This window comes from Saimiri boliviensis, chromosome 1, assembly GCF_048565385.1.
Source record: "Saimiri boliviensis isolate mSaiBol1 chromosome 1, mSaiBol1.pri, whole genome shotgun sequence".
In the NCBI taxonomy this organism is placed as follows: Eukaryota; Metazoa; Chordata; class Mammalia; order Primates; family Cebidae; genus Saimiri; species Saimiri boliviensis.
The window spans coordinates 232,818,271-232,835,248 of NC_133449.1; the positions used below are offsets into that span (position 1 = coordinate 232,818,271).

General features: G+C 45.7%; 1 protein-coding gene across 1 annotated transcript in view; it reads right to left on the reverse strand.

Moving 5' to 3' along the window:
• IQGAP2 (IQ motif containing GTPase activating protein 2) overlaps nucleotides 1–15,734 on the reverse strand; it is a 310,698-nt gene extending 294,964 nt beyond the window's left edge. Inside the window, exon 1 of the mRNA XM_039477508.2 lies at nucleotides 15,349–15,734. Coding sequence (XP_039333442.2) covers nucleotides 15,349–15,394 — 46 coding nt within the window. The 5' untranslated portion in view covers nucleotides 15,395–15,734. The remainder of the gene's footprint in view (nucleotides 1–15,348) is intronic.
• Nucleotides 15,735–16,978: the final 1,244 nt, after the last annotated feature.

Below are 16,978 nucleotides of genomic sequence, written 5' to 3' on the forward strand. Positions count from 1 at the left end.
AAAATTAGCTGAGCATGGTGGCATGTGCCTATAATCCCAGTTACTTGGGAGGCTGAGGCAGGAGAATCGCTTGAACCTGGGAGGCAGAGGTTACAGTGAGCTGAGATCATGTTACTATACTCCAGCTTGAGCAAGGGTGAGTCTGCATCTCAAACAAAATGAAACAAAACAAAAAAGCCTTACTGAGACCCTGTCTCAACCAAAAAAATTTTTTTGTAATTAGCCAAGTGTGATGTGTATGCCTGTAGTCCTAGCTACTTGGGAGCATAGCTTGAGCCCAGGAGTTCAAGGCTAAAGTGAGCTAAGATCATGCCAATGTACTCCAGCCTGGGAAAGAAAGCCAGACCTTGTCAAATAAATAAATAAATAAACAAACAAATATTGAAATGAAGACATCTCTGCCAGAATTCTATCCCCAAATAAATAGAGGATATGGTGATGATATCCAGGGAACATGCATTTTCTTGGTAAAGCTCTCCTGGAGTAGCCAGGTTGACAACTATTAATTAAATGCTATCTAATCCAAGATGGGATATTATGCTGGCATGGATAGTAGTCAAGGACGTGCAATTGACCTAGGAAGCTGGCCTGCTGTTGACACCCAGCAGCCCTAGGAAACCTTGAGGAAACCTTCTCAAGACTTAAGTGACTCCAGCCACACTATCTTCCACACTCCCCCGCCCCTACTTTTCCTAAGAATAAGCCATAAGCTTTATAAAGAAATGATCTCTGTCATCAGATTAGGAAACAGAAATTGCCTTCCCAAGCTTTATCCTCCAGTATTAAAAATACAGATGCCCCCTCCCTAGCATAGTAGTTTCCCTTGATGAAATATTCTCCTACACCATGGGTCTCAAAGAAACTACCCTTAAAGTCTTTTCAATTTAGAGATTTTTTTTTTTTTTCTTTTTGAGAAGGAGTCTCACTCTGTCACTCAGGCTGGAGTGCAGTGGCACGATCACAACTCACTGCAGCCTTGACTTCCTGGGCTCAGGCAATCCTCCTGGATCAGCCTCCTGAGTAGCTGAGAGCAGAGGCGCATGCCACCATGCTCAGCTAATTTTTAAATTTTTTTTTTTTTTTTTTTTTTTACAAAAACAGTCTCCTGACATTGCCCAGGTTGACCTCAAACTCCCTGGCTCAAGAAATCCTCCCAAGAAATCCTCCCATCTGCCTCCCAAAGTGCTGGAATTACAAGCGTGAGCCACTGTGCCCAGCCTCAGTCCAGAGATTCTTACTATTAACTTGTGTTTTCAAAATTCACACTTCCTAGTAAAAGATATGCTAAAATGGACAAGGAAGAATCTGGCTAGAAATCATGTATTAGTATTCAGAAAAGTTACATCTCAAAGATATTGCTACCGAAATGCAAAAGGTTGCCTTTCAAGTTGCAAGAGAAAGGAAAATCTGATTTTTTTCTTTCTTTCTTTCTTTCTTTCTTTTTTGAGATGGAGTCTCACTCTGTCACCCAGGCTGGAGTGCAGTGGCACAATCTCAGCTCACTGCAACCTCTGCCTCCCAGGTTCAAGTGATTTTCCTGCCTCAGCCTCTGGGATAGGTGGGATTACAGGCACCCACCACCATACCTGCCTAAGTTTTGTATTTTTAGTAGAGACAGGCTTTCACCATGTTGGTCAGGCTGGTCTCGAACTCCTGACCTCGTGATCCACCTGCCTCAGCCTCCCAAAGTGCTGGGATTACAGGCATGAGCCACTGCACCGGGCCGGGAAAATCTCATTTCAAACATCCTTTCAAAAAAAAAAAAAAGCACATATCAGCCAGACATGATGGCAAATACCTGTAATCCCAGCACTTTAGGAGACTGAGGGAAGCAGATCACTTGAGCTCAGGAGTTCAAGATCAGCCTGGGCAACATCGTGAAACCCCATCTCCTACTAAAAATACAAAAATGAGCTGGGGATGGTGGCACATACCTGTAATCCTAGCTATTTGGGAGACTGAGGTAGAAGAATGGCTTGAGCCCGGGAAGTGGAAGTTGCAGTGAGCCAAGATCACACCACTACACTCCAGCCTGGGTGACAGAGCCAGACCCTGTCTCAAAAAATAAATAAATAGGCCAGGCATGGTGACTCATGCCTGTAATCCCAGCACTTTGGGAGGCCGAGGTGGGTGGATCACTTTGGGTAAGGAATTTGAGACTGGCCTGGCCAACATGGGGAAATCTTGTCTCTACTAAAAATACAAATATCAGCTGGGCATGGCAGCAAAGGCCTGTAATCTCGGCTACTTAGGAAACTGAAGTAGGAGAATCACTTGAACCCAGGAGGTAGAGGTTGCAGTAAGTCGAGATCCCACCACCACAAGCCTGGGTGACAGAACAAGACTTCATCTCAAAAATAAATAAATAAATAAATAATTTTAAAGCAGATGTCACAAAGCTAAGGTAGCACTGCCTTTGAGGTAATGATTAAATGATAAACCCTTTTCAACACTAATAAAACTACATCAAAGGATTACTCAAATAAGTGGCAAATCCCTCCCCAATGTAGACACACACATACTTGAACAATTTTCAGAGCAATCTCCCATACCTCATCCCTTTTTGAGGTAGGGTACACATAAACTTATTTTTCGAATTTAGAAAGCAGCTCAGACCAGCCTGGGCAACATAGCAAGACTGTCTCTACAAAAAATAATTTTTTTTTTTAATTAGCTGGGCATGATGGTGCATGCCTGTCATCCCATCTACTCAAGAGGCTGAAGCAGGAGGATCACTTGATCCCAGGAGGTTGAGGCTCCAGTGAGCTGTGATGATGCCACTGTACTCCAGCCTGGGTGACAGAGCAAGATCCCTGTCTCCAGAAATAAAAAAGAGCTCAAAGAAGTTATATGCGATGTCACACGGTAAGTGGCACCTCAGTCTAGGTCATCAGATGCTAGTCTTGCTATCACAGCGCTTGTCTCTCATTGGTCTAGGTGACATTACTTCCATAGCTACCTCCGTTTTACAGCATGATGCTGAGGGCAGTGGCAGCTTCCAAGAGGCCAAACAAGACTAATCTATCTTGTATTGCCTATACATTGCTCACAAATGTTTTCCTTCCAATTTGAGTGACTAAGGTAGCAAATGCATTCTCCAGCTGAAAGACACCCCAAAGCTTCCTATTACTTAAAAAAGCTGTGGTCACATTTGACCCCTGAAGGCATCTGGTCATAAACCCTATGTCAATTCCATCTTATAAATGCCATCTAGCAACTCCTGTTGAATGAGGGAATGGTCATGAGTGGTTCACCTCTTCACAGGCTTTTCAGAGTTCACTTTGTGAGTCAAGAGAACAATCCACTTTTATGTCACAACCTTTATTTTCTCCATGGACACTAGCTGACTCATTACTACCTTTTACAGGTCTGCTTCCTACACACTTTCCTTTCACAATTTTTTTTTTTTTTTTTTTTTTTTTTTTTGAGACAGTCACCCTGTTGCCCATGCTGGAGAGCAGTGGCATGATCTCGGCTCACTGCAACCTCCGCCTCCTGGATTCAAGGGATTCTCTCGCCTTAGCCTCTGGAATAGCTGGGATTGCACGTGCACGCCACCAGGCCTGGCTAATTTTTTTTTTTTTTTTTTTTTGTATTTTTAGTAGAGACAGGGTTTCGCTACATTGGTCAGGTTGTTCTTCAACTTCTGGCCTCCAGTGATCTGCCTGCCTTCGCCTCCCAAAGTGGTGCAACTACAGGTGTGAGTCAACATGCCCAGCCCCTTTCACAAATTATTAACTGCAACAGCTTCACAACTATAGAGTCCTGGGCCTCTTAACGTTTCTGTCCCTCATTCTCTATCTATGCATGTACACACATACACACTTGAGAAATTATATTGCCATTGAATCCTTCCAATAACAGATCTGTCTTTCACAGTAATTTTCATAAGGCAGAATTTGTAGCTGAAGGGATCTTTGTATCTTGAGCAGCAAACGGTAACTGTTACAATTTTTCTAACTTAACTTTTATAGTCTAACTATAAAAACATGTATAGCTAAAAATTTGAAGAAGAGGAAAAAAATATCGATCACCAAATATCTCATTACCTACACAGAATCACTGCTGACTTGTTGGCTTATGTACCAGACAGTGGGGACACAGCACTGACCAAAAGATATAGTCCCGATTCCTCGTGGATTTTACTGCTGTTCTATTTTGTCCACATTATTCTCAGAATAATAAATGTAGAACCATATTTTTCAAAAACACACATGTACTTTATTTTTTCAAACAGTAATACAGCAGATAGTAAAAACTATTTTGGACCATATTCCCACTCCTGCCCTCAGTCCCTCTTCCCAAAGGCAACTTCTAAAAAGATATTTGCATAACCATCTAGAAATATTCACATGTCCACAGGTTGAGGATGTCTCTCCCTGTTTGGTTTGTCTTATTTGTCCTATTTAGCAGAGCAAGGTACACATTTTCAGAGATATCAAAACTGCAACACAGAAGCACGTTATAAGCTCTATTTCTTTCTCAGAGGTCCCCTAATCCAACATGAAAAGTTACAGGCAGAGTCCACACTGAAGAGGAATAAGCAAGCACAACCTCCAAACTTTTAGCCAATTCAAACTAATAGCAAAGATTAGACTGGAGAACTGAGGAAGAAAGCTATGAGACTGTCGCCAGAATCAGTGCCAAAGCAGGGAAGGGCCTCAGGTGACCCTGGCTCTCATGGAGAAAAAGATTATCTTTATATATTCTTCTTGATTTCATTTTTGTATAAACATGCTCTTGCTATGTTGTCCAGGGTGGTCTTGAACTCCTGGCCTTAAGCAATCCTCCTGCCTTAGCCTCCCAAATTGCTAGAATTATAGGCTTGAGCCACCACGCCCAGCCTTATATATTCTTTACAAATTAATGTGTCTCTGTTTCCTTTGAAAAATAAAACTCATCAGTAAAGAACAGAATGGAGAGCAACAGCATGCTTGTATTGGCTCTGTAACTACCAGTTCTTGGACAATTTCTTAAGAGTTCAGCATGCAGCAAGGCTGTGGTGGGCTGCCTTACTAGATCTTGCATGAGCAAGCACAGTTGAGGGAGTAGGCGAATGGAAAGTCATATTTCACGGGGCCGTCTAGGGGACTATCTTACCAGGCTTCTCATCCCACCCCAAGAGGCCTGCTTCATCTAGGACTGGGGCAAAGAACAGAAAAGCGACAATCTCAAGGACCAAGCCTGGCTGATTACAATGGTCCTTTTTGGGGGAGGTGAGGAATAGAGTGGTTATTAGCAAACATTTATATGAAATGTATTAGAATTTTTAAAAAGTGGGCACATGAGTTGCGGCCCAGGTTTTCGATTCCTAATGCTCCAACATTCCAGTTAGTCCTCTCAGTTGAGCTTTACTGAGCTTATGAACACAAAGCTCCATTAACTTTGTAGAGGCGGTGAGGCCTGAGGGATGTTAGCTGAACCCAGTGTACCAAGTATACTTCCTCTTCCTCATCTCCCTTCTAAACTCCCACAGGACTGGGTTGACCGCAAAGTTGGCTGACCCTGACAGCTAAGTCAAACTCTACGTTCTGAAGCAAGTGGAAAGATTTAGACACATTTCAAGTAGTTTCTTCTCATCTAGATAGCATGACAAATGCTCAGACTTTTAGACAAGCAGCAGCAGCAATGACCAACTTCAACTTGGAAGCCTAAATGAAATAAGAGAATGCTTGGTAACTTCAGAGTGGCACCTCCAAGACCCCCTTGTAAGTTGGCAAATATGCAACACAGAAACCCAAATATTCTCCCCTCCCCAACTATATCTGGAAAAAGTAGAACATGTTAGATTTTTCTTTATTTTTTTTTTTTTGAGATGGAGTATCACTGTGTCACCAGGCTGGAGTACAATGGCATGATCTAGGCTCACTGTAACCTCTGCCTCCTGGGTTCACGCAATTCTCCTACCTCAGCCTCCTCAGTAGCTGGGACTACAGAAGCATGCCACTACACCCAGTTAATTGTTGTACTTTTAGTAGAGACAAGGAGTTTCACCAGGTTGGCCAGGATGGTCTCGATCTCTTGACCTTGTGATCCATCCACCTTGGCCTCCCAAAGTGCTGGGATTAGAGGCTTGAGCCATCGCACCCAGCCTATATTAGGTTTTTAAGTATACATAGACAAGGATTAATTTGGTTCCCACCCAAATTGATAGATGTAACTATTTCCATATAGATAACTTAAGAATTTTCTCATTCTCAAGAGAAAATAGGGCTAGAATTGGGCACGGTGGCTCACACCTGTAATCCCAGCACTTTGGGAGATTGAGGTGGGTGGGTCACGAGGTCAGAAGTTTGAGACCAGTCTGACTAATATGGTGAAACTCCATCTCTACTAAAAATACAGAAATTAGCTGGGTGTGGTGGTGTATACCTGTATTCTCAACTACTCAGGAGGCTGAGGCAGAAGAATTGCTTGAACCTGGGAGGCAGAGGTTGCAGTGAGCCAAGATCGCACCACTGCCCTCCAGCCTGGGCGACAGAGCAAGACTCTGTCTCAAAAGAAGAAATTTGGGCCCGGTGTGGTGGCTCATGCCTGTAATCCCGGCACTTTAGGAGGCCGAGGTGGGCACATCATGAGGTTAAGAGATCGAGACCATCCTGGCCAACATGGTGAAACCCTGTCTTTATTAAAAAAAAAGAAAAAGAAATTTGTTCCTCACAGTTCTGGAGGCTAGCATGTCCAAGACTGAGGGGCCTGCATCTGGTAAGGGCCTTCTCACTGCACCCTAACATGGTAAAAGGAATCACATGGCTGAAAGAGAGAAAGAAGGAGGTGAAACTCATCCTTTTACAGAACCCACTCTCACAACATTAACCTGTCACGAGGGCAGAACTCTGGTGGCCTCATCGCCTCTCATTACCGTCCACCTCCCAACACTATTGCATTGGGGATTGTATTCCAACACATGAACTTTGGGGAATACAGTCAAACCACAGCGCTTCCAAATCACATTTGCTTCCCACAAGGAAGAAAAGCAAACTTAAAGCCATACCAAAATGAATTCTATAAAATAAACATGAACCTGTAAAGTAATCAAGGCCTGGGTTAGTATGTGGTTTACAAATCAAACATTCAAGAGATACTGTAAATAAAGCGGTCCATAACATATCCATGTGTTTTCACTTACTTGACAAAAACTTACAAGCACTGTGAAGAGTAACTATGATATCAGAAATGCCTCTTTAGCCTTCTGATGCTCTAGTGCATCAGAATCACCTGGAGGGCCTGTTAGAACTCAGACTGCTGGCCCTGCTGCAGAGTTTCTGATTTGGCAGGTCTGAGTGGGGCCTGGGCATCTGCCTCTTCTACAAGTTCTCAGGCAATGCTCCACTGCTGCTGCTGCTGCTGCTGCTCCAGAAACTGCTTTGAAACCCACTGCATTTACTAAATAAACAGCTGTCAGCTCCTCTTAGGCACCTTGACAGGAAGAAGTTATACATAATACACGATTATAAAATTAAAGGAAAGTCCAATTAGAGCTTAGTAAAATCCCACACAAAGTCTAAGTGAAAGTTCTTCAGGCAATTGCCAGTGAGTTGGAAACACAGTCTAAGTCATTCTTCAACAAAACTGGGATGCTGGTCGTTGCAGGACAGTAAATCAGTGAAATCTGAAAGGTAAACGTTGCCACAGTGGATGGAGAGAGTAAGGAAAAAGGGGGTGGGAGAAACCCTACCCCCTGGAGAATTCAGTTGTCAAGATCCTTGCCCTGCTCTAAGTACAACTTGTTTTTTTGTTTTTTTTGTCTGTTTTTAGAGAATTCACTAATCATGGGCAAAACCATCCAGCAAAGCTGTTCATCCAAAAGACACAGCCAAACCCAGAAGCACAGTGAAGGGCTGCTGGGCAGCCGGGAGAGAGAGCACCAAATGCTCCCATCCGTAAGTATTGCCACACCTGCCTCCCCATCACTCACTTCACTGGGCCATTCAGCCATGTCTCTAATGCAAAATTTGGGGTGTTGTTTTTTGAAAGCATCTCAAAAAACAAGAGGATACATCAGTGTGGGGTTGCATCAGGTGCCTCTCCTCAGGACAGCTCCAGTTGTCCCTTATTGCCTACATAATAGAAGATTCCACAGTATGTCCCTTACCTCCCGTCCCCAGAGTCTATCCACACATCCTAAGTGGCCACCCCTCCAAACTACCCACACTACAAGTATACTAGCATGCCTTTCAGGTTTTCCTCTGACCTTCCTCAAGGTCATTTCAAATTCACAGCTTTCATGAAGCCCTCCCATTGTCTCCATCCAAATCCAACATTCTCATTATCTTCTTTTCCACAGAACTCGGAAGGGCACTAAAAGTATACGCATTTTTACTTGTCACTCAGATTCTCTGGTAAGCTGTCAGCAGCTAAGTGGCATTTCATTCACTGCAATATTTTGCTAGTATTAGGTGCTCAATTAATTGAAACAATTACAACTTGTTTAGCACCATGTGCCAAGAACCACAGCAGCCACCTCTATGGATACATCATTTCCACACACCTCTCAAGGTACTGGAGAAAATCTCAGGGCTACTGAGGCAGGCAATGGAAGTCTATTCAACTCCAAAGCTTTTGCCATTTTATCACTACCATATTGCCTCTCAAGAGAGGAAAAATAAAATAGGGCAATAAGGTGACAAAGTATCAGCTTGCGGGTCGGCCATACTACTGCGAGTTTTGACTTCATTTCTCAACAATCCTAGCCTTTAAGGTATGGCCAGTGTATGCAATAAAGTATGTTTTACAAATTATCCTGTTTGCAATCATTGGGGCACATGTCACTATATTATTATGGAAAAGCCTTTCTTTCACTTCAGCACCTCACAGTAAGAGATGGGATGTCTCCGAATATATATTAAATCTTTTCATAAAGCTTAGATATACTCTATAAAAAGCCCATGTAAGGCTGGGTGCGGTGGCTCATGCCTGTAATACTAGCAATTTGGGAGGCTGAGGCAGGCAAATCACTTGAGCCTAGGAGTTCAAGACCAGCCTGGCCAATATGATGAAACCCCATCCTACAAAAAAAAACCACAAAAATTAGCCTGGCATAGTGGTGCGCGCCAGGTGCACCCCATCTTTACTAAAACATACAAAAATTAGCTGGATGTGGTGGTGCACTCCTGTAGTCCCAGCTACTTGGGAGGCTAAGGTGGGAGAATTGCTTGAACCCAGGAGGTGGAGGTTGCAGTAAGCCCAGATCTCACCATGGCGTTCCTGCCTGGGTGACACAGTGAAATTCCATCTCAAAGGAAAAAAAGAGAGAGAGAGAGAGAGAGAGAGAGAGAGAGAGAAGAGGAGAGGAGAGGAGAGGGGGATCTCACTATGTTGTCCAGGCTGGAGAGCTCTGGCTATTCACAGGTGTGATCACTGCACACTACAGCCTAGAAATCTTGATCCTCCTGCCTCGGCCTCCCAAGCAGCTGTAACTACAGGTGTATACCACCACATCCAGCATAAATAGCTAGAGGTTTCTATATTTTAAGAGAATCATGACAAACACCTGAAAGACATAGAAGGGGTGAACATTCATGATTCAGGGGCAGCAAACTGGCAACTGCCAATGAGGAAAGTCTCCAGGATCTGACAGTGCTACTTCCAAGCTCCCCTGCCACCAGCTAGCAGCGTGGCTTTGAGACAGTACCAGGGGTTTCAGCTTCCTTGTGAAGTGAGAAAACCACTGGCCCTCTCAAAGGTCATAATGAGCTGATGAAAGCAGTAACACACGAAAAGCACCCAGTCCTTGGTAAATTCACAAACCTTCGTTTCATATTCCATATTAATATTCCATATTAAAATGGCTGCCCTGTAGGACAAACCTGACCCTATCAAATCAGATGCTGAGTAGCCTTTGTTTCTCTTTTGGTTACCATGAAGATGTGGTAAACATTGATCTGTTTGTATACTCGCTTTTTTTTTTTTTTTTTGAGACAGTCTCGCTCTGTCACCCAGGCTGGAGTGCAGTGGCACCATCTCAGCTTACTGTAACCTCTGCCTTCCGGTTCAAGAGATTCCCTCTGCTTGGGATTCCCCTACTTGGGGATTCCCTGCCTCAGCCTCCCAGGTAGTTGGGATCATAGCCGTGCACTACCACATCTGGCTAATTTTTTATTTTTATTTTTTTGAGACAGAGTCTTGCTCTGTTGCCAGACAAATGCATGATCTCGGCTCTCTGCACCTCCAGGGTTCGAGCGATTCCCCTGTCTCAGCCTCTCAAGTAGCTGGGACTACAGGAGCACACCATCACGCCCAGCTAAGTTTTTGTATTTTAGTAGAGTTGCGGTTTCACCATGTTGACTAGGATGGTCTTGATCTCCTGACCTCTTGATCTGCCCACCTTACTCTCTCAAACTGCTGGGATTACAGGCATGAGCTGCCGTGCCCTGCCTAATTTTTTTGTATTTTTAGTAGAGACAGGGTTTCCCCATGTTGGCTAGGCTGGTCTTGAATTCCTGACCTCATGCACACCTGCCTCAGCCTCCCAAAAAATTCACCTGCAGGAATTACAGGCGTTAAGACACCATGCCCAGCATTTTAAATGGAAGGGGCTGTTAAAAAGCTTGTGGAGTGGGAGGGCAAAGGGCAATAGTAAGTCATTGGTTCCCTAGAGAAAAAGGGGTTAACACCCCAAATAACACTAAATTCTAAAACAAACTCGGTATTACAAGCTTAAACTCTCCCAAACAAGTCATTCTGGCTAACAGCATGTGTAATTAAAGTTAAAAGCATACTAAAATAACACTTTAGCTGTTGACCTTAAAGATCCTTTTGAAAAAACCAAAACACCAGCATATGAGGGAGTGGCATGACTTTTTGTCTATCAAAGACAGTATCGAAAGACAAGGCTGCATATACCCTTCTGTGATTCAAATGAAAGCACTGATAGGACATTACAGCTGAGCTATGCTAAATACAGACTTATTCAATCCCCCTTTACACAACTGGATTTAACTAGTTCAGAACTTAAATTTCATCTCAGATTGGTCCTTGTAGAGGGATAAGCGTTTAGTTGCACTAACCATCCCAAAACTCCAGTTTCCAAGTAATTTAGAAACCTCACCACTCAGAAAAAAGCAGAGAGCAGTACTCAGAAGCTCACAGTATCAGGTCAGGCATGGTGGCTCACATCTGTAATCCCAGCACTTTAGAGGGACCAAAGAGGGAGGATTGCTTGAGCCCAGGAGCTGGAGATCAGCCTGGGCAACATGGCAAAGCCCCAGCTCTACAAAAAAAAAAAAAAAAAAAAAAAATACAAAAGTTAGCTGGGTATGGTGATGTGTACCTGTAGTCCCAGCTACTCAGGAGGCTCAGGTAAGAGGATTGCTGGAGCCTGGGAGATTGAGGCTGCAAGTGAACCATGACTGCACCACTGTACCCCAGCCTGGGAGAGACAGCAAGATCCTGCCACAAAAAAAAAAAAAAAAGCTCGACCAGAATCTTTCTCAATCCCCCTTCTCCCCCGAACCCCCTATGGATTTAGGCTGCACTTTTAAAAAGAAGCGAACAGTATTACTGGGTATATACCCAAAGGATTATAAATCATTCTATTATAAAAACACGTGCACATATATGTTCATAACGGCACTGTTTACAATAGCAAAGACCTGGAACCAACCCAAATGCCCCTCGACGATAGACTAGACAAGGAAAATGTGGCACATATACACCATAGAATACTATGCAGCCACAAAAAAACAATAAGTTTGTGTCCTTTGTAGGGACACAGATGAATCTGGAAACCATCATTCTTAGCAAATTGACACAAGAACAGAAAATCAAACACCCAAACACCGCATGTTCTCATTCATAGGCGGGTGTTGAACAATGAGAACACATGGACACAAATGAGAACACATGGACACAGGGAGGGTAGCATCATACACTGGGGTCTGTTGGTGGGGGCAAGGGAGGGACAGCGGCCCAGCAGGGGAGGTTGGGGAGGAATAACATGGGGAGAAATGCCAGATGTAGGTGATGGGGGGATGGAGGCAGCAAACCACATTGCCATGTATGTACCTATGCAACAAGCCTCCGTGTTCTGCACATGTACCCCAGAACGTAAAGTGCAATAAAAAAAGAACAACAAAAAACGAAGCAGCAAACGGTAAAACATTAGTCCCCATTTTTTTGTACAATGTGTCTCAGGGAAGGAAGGCTCTGAATCTTGTAAAGAGTAGAAAACCACAGCTCTTGCCTATGCAATCATTAGAGACAAACTGTAGGCACTTAAGTGTTGATTGGGTTATCAGCGGTAAGTGAAGTCATCTGTCTAGTCACAAACCCCTCTTCTCTCACTGGTGTTTTTAACTCTCAAGTAACTGGAACAAAAGTTAAGACAGATCATGGCAGCAGTGTGTTTTCGGAATTAATTTGGCAAATACATCATAATTTATCACAATAATACAAGTTATTTGGAAATTATACCTAAGCATAAGAGTCATCTGAATTTGGTTGAGTACAGAAACGTACTATATATACAATACATAGTATATACTATGTTTATGTCTGCATTAGTTTAAACGGCTACCTACTGTCACTTCCCTTTTCCACCTCTTCCCTTCAGAACTGCATTACTGAATGGTTTCAGCTTTGTTTGTAATATTAACATTACACAAAAACAACTTCACAGATTGCAGGAGGATGTGGCCAACAATAGCAGGAATTAAATCGAAAACTGTCTATTTAATTTCAATCCAGTGCTCCTGTGTGCAAGTCAGGGAGACTTCAGCAATCTTGCATCTGTCAGAAACCTGGGAAGAGTCTGAGCCCTCATGGAGAACTCATGGAGAAATCCCTCAAGCGCAATTTAGTATGTGGCCTTTTACAGACGCTCAGCCTGGTACAGAGGAGAAAGACCATTAACAGTGCTGGCTGAGTTAAAAAACAAACAAACAAACAAACAACAACAACAAAACTGAATTAAATGATAATTCAAGTGGGTAGGAGAGATTTCAGAACAGAAGCCCAGACCCAAAATAAGCAATAGACAGCTAATTCAAACTACCAAAAGTTGTGTTTAAAGCCCAGTCTCAAACATCTTTTACTCAGAATGTTCAGCACTAGAACTGAAATTACAACAATGTATTGCCACTTTGTTTTTAAATGCTAGGGATAAAGCCTGTTTGTTATAATTTGGGGTTTTACTGAACTGCTACTTACCAAACCAATAAACAAGAAAAAGCACAGGCCTAGAACACAACAGAGCAAGGACAATCCTGTGTTATCCTTCCCTACTCTTCCCACGAAGAACTCACAGCACTATTTCCAGTCTCATGTTGACAGGAGGCTCAGAAAGCCAACAACAACCAGAAATTATACTAACACACCAAAGAGCCCTCCTCTGCTTGAATAGGCAATGTTAGGTAATGCCTATTAACCGCTAAAGTCTACTCTGCTAGATATCATGTTATGAATACACTGAACACACACCATTCACAAACCAAAATTATAAAAGTGTTCATTTTAATGACATAACTGTCATATTAAAGCCTTAATGTTTCAGGGTGACAAGTCTGGAAAGAAACATTGCCAAATATTTTCCATTTTTGACAGTGTTAAGTGACCAATGAATGCCAGCACTTGATGAGCGGAGGGAAAGTAACTGGGAGTGATTCCAACGAGATGGAACACCACCCCCTTATACCATCTTGGTGAGGAAAGCTGATGAAGATTTCCAAAGAAGGCAGCCCTGTGGAGTGGGCTTCAGGCTTGCCAGATCTGGACTCCCTCAATAGCTGCTTCTGGAGTGCACTTAAAACACAGATTTCTTCGGTGAAAATCAAGCAGCATCACAGATACACATGCAAGGATTGACAGAAATGCTGCATTAATGTACCACATTCATGGAAATTTTGCACTATGTATTGCTAATGAGGGCCAACATCAATCATGTAGTAACAAGAAACCATTTGCTCATATAGATTCACCTCGTTTACAGAACTTTGTGGTTATCTTATCATTTCACACAGTGAAGCCACCATATGTTCTGAGAGCTTGTCACATTAAAGTACTTCCACCTCTTGTAATTAGAAATAAACAATAGCGTTGTTGTTGTTGTTGTTTTAAATAAGGGACTGATGTTCTGTTTCTTGTAATTAGAAATAAACGTTAATACAGTGTTAAAGTACTTCCACCAACCTGAAGTTGGCACTGCACACACTGAATGAGCACAGCGTTCCTCCTAGAACTCGACGGGCTCTGCTGTCTGTGCGGTTTACCAAAGAGCAAAAAACTGGGTCTCAGTCAACTGCTGAGTGCATTAGACTACAGAGGCTGTAGTCCTCAGGCCTCCGCCTCACAGCAAGGGTAACACAGGAAAGATAACCTCTCATCTTCGACCCCCCGGGGGGAGGAGGGGAAAGAGCATACACAAGCTGAGGAGCCCTTTTTCAGTTAATCAAGTCAGCGGCCTTACGAACCATCTAGAAACCACACACACACAAACAAAACACCCTGCTGGAGGTATCACCACCTTAATCCAAACCTGGTACCTCTGCCACCAAGGCCAGCCTGGGCAAAGATTAACCTGTGGTCCTCGGCCTTGGGTTCACTGACAGGGCCACCTTGGAGAGACAGAGCGGGCCAACTTTCTATTTGTTTTAAAGGAAATGCTTCCTGGCACATGTTTAGGACTCTGAACTCTGCACATGAAGCCACGTGGTTGGTGCTAATCTGGCTCCATCCACTCACGGTCGGCCAGAGCAACCTCTTTCTGAGGGCAGCCCCTGGCTGGGTAATCGACACCATCTCGTTCAAGTCACCCGAGCTCCCACGGGATTCCCCCGGGCCCAGTGCCTCGACCTCTCCACACAGCAATCCTCCGGCGCGAGAGGATCCAGGAGGAAAGGGGTTGGGGGCTTTCTGCAGGGAGGGACTAACAGCCGTGAGGCCAACGGCTCTAGCGGCTCAGGTGAAGTCTGAGGGCGCGGGACAGGAGGAGACGCCCGCCCTTCCAGTCAAGACGTCTTTGCACTACAGAGTGCCCACCTGTAGCCACAGCAAACAAACTTTCCACCTCCTCTGGGTTGGAAGAATCCGGTTCCTTACGCCACCCCTTGGCCCCAGCCCGCGGCGGCCCGGAGCTCCGCAGACTCCTCACCTGATACCCTTAAAACCCCAACCTGGTCTGTCCCGGAGCGCAGCCCCCACACTGCCCGCGCACCCTGTTGGCGTATGCGGAGTGGAGGGTCCAAGTTGCCAGCTGGAGATTAGTAATTGGGGGGAGGGGGAAAGGGGAACGCCGTTCACTGCCCTTTGCGACTCCAGCTCCCAACTTTGCCAAGCCGCGCACCCGGCTCCCTCGGCTTCATCAACGCGGTCCCAAGGCCAGCGGGAGCCCCGCGCGCCCGGCGCACTTACAGCCATAGCGAGGTCTCTGCAGCAACGGCAGCTCTTCGTGGGGCATCCTGCGAGTTTCCGGGGGCCCGCCCGGGGCGCGTCCCCCGCGGCTCCCCTCGCTGGCCAGGCTCGCGGGCTCTGCGCCCCGCCGGCGCGCTCGGATCCCGCCTCTCGCCGCTTTCCCCTGGCCGCCCCGAGATCGGCGACCCGCTCCCTCGGTGCTCTCTCGCCAGCGCCAGCCGCGGCCGCCGCGCGCTGACACTCGAGTAAAAGTGAACTCTCCTCCCTCGCTCCCTGGCGGGCCGCCGCCGCCTCCCGCAGCAGGTTTCCTTTCTCCTCCAGCCAGGCCCCGTTATTCTCCGCGGTGGGAGCGCGCGCCGAGACGCAGCGACCCCTACCGCGTGCCGGGCGCAGCGCCCAGGCCGCGTGGACCCGCCCCTTCTCCCCCGGGGGAGAGGGAAGGGGCCGAGAGGGACGCGGGGCCGGGACCCCCTGCGGCTGGGGCCTCCGCGCAGCTGGCGGCCTGGGGGTGGCGGCCGCCCCGCCTGATTTCTCGCTTCTGGAGCGTTTCGAGGGTGGAAGTGAACCAACGCGGAGAAGTGCAAGGAAAACCGCAGAAGTCACAGGCAGCCCTGGGTGTCCGGGGTGTTGCTCAGTTACTGAGGGACAAACAGCGCGGTTCCTTTTCCTCTGGGGAGACTGCACGTTGACTTTTGTTCTTCGTTTTTTGTTTTTTTGTTTTTTTTGTTTTTTTTTTTGGCTTCGAAAGTTGCTTCTGTCACTTTTTGTCTACAAAATACAGGGAGAGTGTGTGTGCTGGAGGAAAAAGATAAACCAAGCAACCACTCAAAACACAACCGCGAGTCATCCCCCTCCCTCCGATCACCTTGTGCCCGCCCCCGCCCCCGCCCCGAAGTGCAGAGCCGTCGCTCCGGCCCAGCTGGGGTCGCAAGCCGCAGAAACCTTTTCCGGCCAAGCTTTTAAGGAAATTAAACTGCATGTGGCTGTTTTGAAATCGGGGTTTTCATGCGGTCGCCAGGAGCTGTTTTTCTCTTTGTGCCTGAGCGTGATAAAATCTGGAGGGAATGCGGGGCCCTTCTATACCTGTGCCCTCACCTGTTCGACAATTGAGTGGGTGGATGCCGATGATGGGGAAAACAAACGGAGGGAGGGCGATAAGCAATTATTCACAGCCGGGCGCGGCGGCTCACGCCTGTAATCCCAGCACTTTGTGAAGCCGAGGCACAAGGATTCCTTGAGCCCAAGAGTACAGACCAGCTGGAGCAGCATAGCGAGACCCCGTCTCTACAAAAAAAATATTAAAATTAGCTGGTGCGGTGGCTGCGCCTGCAGTCCCAGCTACTCAGGAAACCGAGGTGGAAGGATTGATTGCCTGAGCCCGGGAGGACGAAGCTGCAGTGGGTTGTGACTGCGCCTGCACTCCAGCCTGGGTGATAGTGCAAGACCCCGTCTTTAAAAAAATTAAAATTATTTCTCTGAGGAAATGATGGCGCCGTGACACTAACCATTTTTTTTTTATTATGCAAGGATACAGAAAATGACCAGCTGTTTTCCATTTCATATGGGCGATGCAGTCCTTCTCAAACACGTTGAAACTCAGATTCTTGGGCTCCACCCTCAGAATTTCCGA